This window comes from Bidens hawaiensis, unplaced genomic scaffold, assembly GCF_021521415.1.
Source record: "Bidens hawaiensis isolate Kalapana, Puna unplaced genomic scaffold, B.hawaiensis_p1.1 tig00026854_1, whole genome shotgun sequence".
Lineage (NCBI taxonomy): Eukaryota > Viridiplantae > Streptophyta > Magnoliopsida > Asterales > Asteraceae > Bidens > Bidens hawaiensis.
The window spans coordinates 270,805-274,193 of NW_027494326.1; the positions used below are offsets into that span (position 1 = coordinate 270,805).

The 3,389-nt window shown below is 34.1% G+C and overlaps 1 protein-coding gene across 1 annotated transcript; it reads right to left on the minus strand.

The window, feature by feature from the left end:
- Window positions 1-706: 706 nt before the first annotated feature.
- LOC143574150 (uncharacterized) lies at window positions 707-1,533 on the minus strand. Its single transcript, XM_077058848.1, has 2 exons — window positions 1,203-1,533; window positions 707-1,134 (listed from the first exon to the last, which is right to left on the minus strand). Exons 1-2 carry the CDS (start codon window positions 1,531-1,533, stop codon window positions 707-709), a joined length of 759 nt encoding a protein of 252 aa, XP_076914963.1.
- Window positions 1,534-3,389: the final 1,856 nt, after the last annotated feature.

A 3,389-nucleotide genomic window follows, 5' to 3' on the forward strand; every position in this document is an offset into this window, starting at 1 on the left:
AAACCACAACACTGTGTTAAATATGTGAGACTTTAACATGATGTTACACTTTAACTTGGATTTTGAAGCCCCTTCGCAACAACCAGCCTTAGAGCATTCTTAACTCATTCTTTATCTCTATCTCTATAATTACATTAAAATACACTATATTTCTCTCTCTTGTTCAATTAAATAATACTTTTTATACTTTTATTATTATTTCTCTCTCTCTTACTCACAATCAATCAAACAAATATTAAAATATAAATAGGGGCAAACAATGTTTCCCCAAATTTACAAAAAATCACTACATTTCTCTCTTCACCATATAATTTACACTCAAAATATCACTCTATAATTTGCAAACTTCCCTCACATAATTATAGAAGGTGGGATGAGAATGCTCTTAGGTGCTGTTTGTTTTTTCAGAGGTAAAAGGCCTGACGTCTGCGGACTACATCTGCCAACATCTGTAGCAGAAGAGGTGGACCAAAACTCTGCAGTTTGCAACAAGAAGACTGTTTGTTTTTTAACATCTGCAGACTGCTAAAATAAGCTGAAATTTAAATAAACTGAAATTTAAATAAACTGAAATATAAATAAAAAAGGTCTTCAACATCCAAATTTAAATAATAGTCAACAACACTGAAATAATATTCATAATACCACAAACATTTTAAATCATTTATTCCGTACTTTGCATTAACTGCTCAGCAATTTCATCTCGTTACTGAGTCGCATATTCCCGATCTGATGCAGTGTCAAGTGCTTCAACCTCGTCTTCATCAGCATCAATTTGCCCACGACTATTTCCAAGCGACACATCGGGTTGATCATATTTTGTAGACAACTCATCGTCCAAACCCAAACCCTGTTTCCTAATAAAATTATGTAGCGCGAAACATGCAACGGTAACGTTCCTTTGTGTTTCCAATGGAAATGGTGTCATCCTCTTCAATGTAGGGAATCTTTCTTTCAAGACACCAAAATCACGCTCAATGACGTTTCGAAGTTTTGCATGTGCATGATTAAATTTTTCTTTATTGGTTAACGCACGTCTCCGACGAAAATCTCCAAGCCAATATCTCACATTATGATATGGAGCCATAAATCCTCGTATGTGTGCATACGCGGCGTCACAAAGAGAGTATTTCTCTATAAATATTTATAATTAATTACAATATTAAACTAACATAGAAATAATTAACAAACAATAAAAATACCTGATGGTGGAAATGGGAATGACGCATGTGGATTTGATAATGCCTCTAATAATATTCTAGAATCATGTGCTACCCCTTCCCATCCGGCCACAAGAAAAGTGAAAATCATGTTAAAATCACAAATTGCTAATACGTTTTGATAACAATCACCCTTTCCCCTTCCTCTATATAAATCTTGTTGCCTAGTAGGAACAACAACATGTATCAAGGTCCCATCTAGTGCACCAACCGCTCCTTTAAAAATCTTCCGTAGCCTCTTGTTATGTCCCCGAATGTTTGGATTCGGATTGAAAGAAGTTGGTACTATCATATCTTTGACGAAAAGCATCATTTTATCCAACACTCATGAAAGAATTTATAAATTGTTTGCTTTGAGTGTTGAAATCTACGCTTGATAACCACATAACGTTGATTATGGCCGATTATCATCAAAAACATAGCCATCTTTTCCTCAACCGAAACATGTTTACTATCCTTTAACGAATAATTTATTCTAAAATGTGCACATAGTCGGACAAATGATTCACGGGACATGCTTAGCAATTCAATGCATTGTTTAGGATTTCCTTGAAATAACTCTAACGTGTATTTATGTACCGTCATTGCCGAATCATTGTCTCGCTTTCGTTTCAAACCCCTCTTCCAAAAAAGCGGATATACAAGTACATAACAACTACTAGAAGTATTTTCTCATCATTATTAATTATGAACCTGTTAATAAAACATAAACAACCGTGTCACATTGTCATAAAAAAACAACCATTATCATAAAGCATAAACAACCATGTCACGTAGCCAAAAAGCATAGAATGTTTTCAACATAACTAAAAACAAATAATGTTTTCAACAAAACAAAAAAAACATACACCAAAAGCAAATAATGTTTTCAACAAAACAAAAACTACTTCATAAGTCCTAAATTTTTAGCCGTCATCTCGATCCACCATTTTAACACGTCGGGAATATTTGGCAATGCCATCCACGCCTCTCTCATGTTCGTGGACATTCCAAAAATATGAAAAGCAACCAAATATAGAGGGTCTCCCGGCTTTAACCCAACCAAATTTAACTTCTCAGAACATTCAACAACTGTTATAACTACCGGGCGTTTTTTTTAGGTTTTTCTCTAGTCAAATGTCGCAAAGCATTTCGCATGTCAAGTGCTAAATCCTCAAAAGTGACAAATGATGATGATTTTGAAGTTTTAGCCCTTTTGGGGGTAGGCTCGAGAGTAGGCTTGGTTGTAGGCCTGGTAGTAGGCAGGGTAGTAGGATTAGTGCCTGGCATCATCTTCTGTGTTGACAAAAATGTTGTCCATAATCATCATGGACCGATTGGAGCCGATGACAAGAGGATGATCCAACCAACCACTGATGTTTGGGTTGAGGTCCACTTGCGATTCCCCGTGGCAATATTATCATCAAACAGTTGTGCACAAAGTTCCGGAAATGCTAATGGAGTTGTTTTCAAGGATGCACCTTTCGAATGCCCTTAAAAAATAATGGTAGATGTTAAAAAATAAACTAGGGGTGGACCTTAAGGTAGAGGTAGATGTTAAAAAATAAAATTATATGAAGATACCTTCTTAAATTCTTCTCATTCCTCGTTCGTTAAGGTAAAGGTATTTGTTTGAGGGTTGTATATGTTGTTGGTTTTGTTTTTCAAATACACCCATCCTAGGTATTTGGCTTTAAGATTATCGTAAGCGTTTTTCACTTGTCTTTGACACAAATCCAACACAAACTTTTCCTTAAGAACACTTATTACCTTAGCCCATGAGTCTTTGTGCAAACTCAACCCTTTTTTACCCACAGTGTTTATCTCTTCAATGCAAGTTTCTAATAAACATTTTATTTGCTCATTCGACCATTGTTGTTTCTCTCCCATTTTTATGATCAACTAATGAAAAACAACAATTCTATTAAAACAACAATTCATCGAACCTTAACTTTCTACAAACTTTATTCAACAACAACTAATAACAATATTCAACAAACCTAAACTTTCTACAAATTAATAACAATCTAACAAAACTAACAAAAACCTTTAACAATTAACAAAAAACTTCAAACTTTATTCAACAACAACTAATAACAATATTCAACAAACCTAAACTTTCTACAAACTAATAACAATCTAACAAAACTAATAAAAACCTTTAACAATTAACGATAACTAAACTTTATT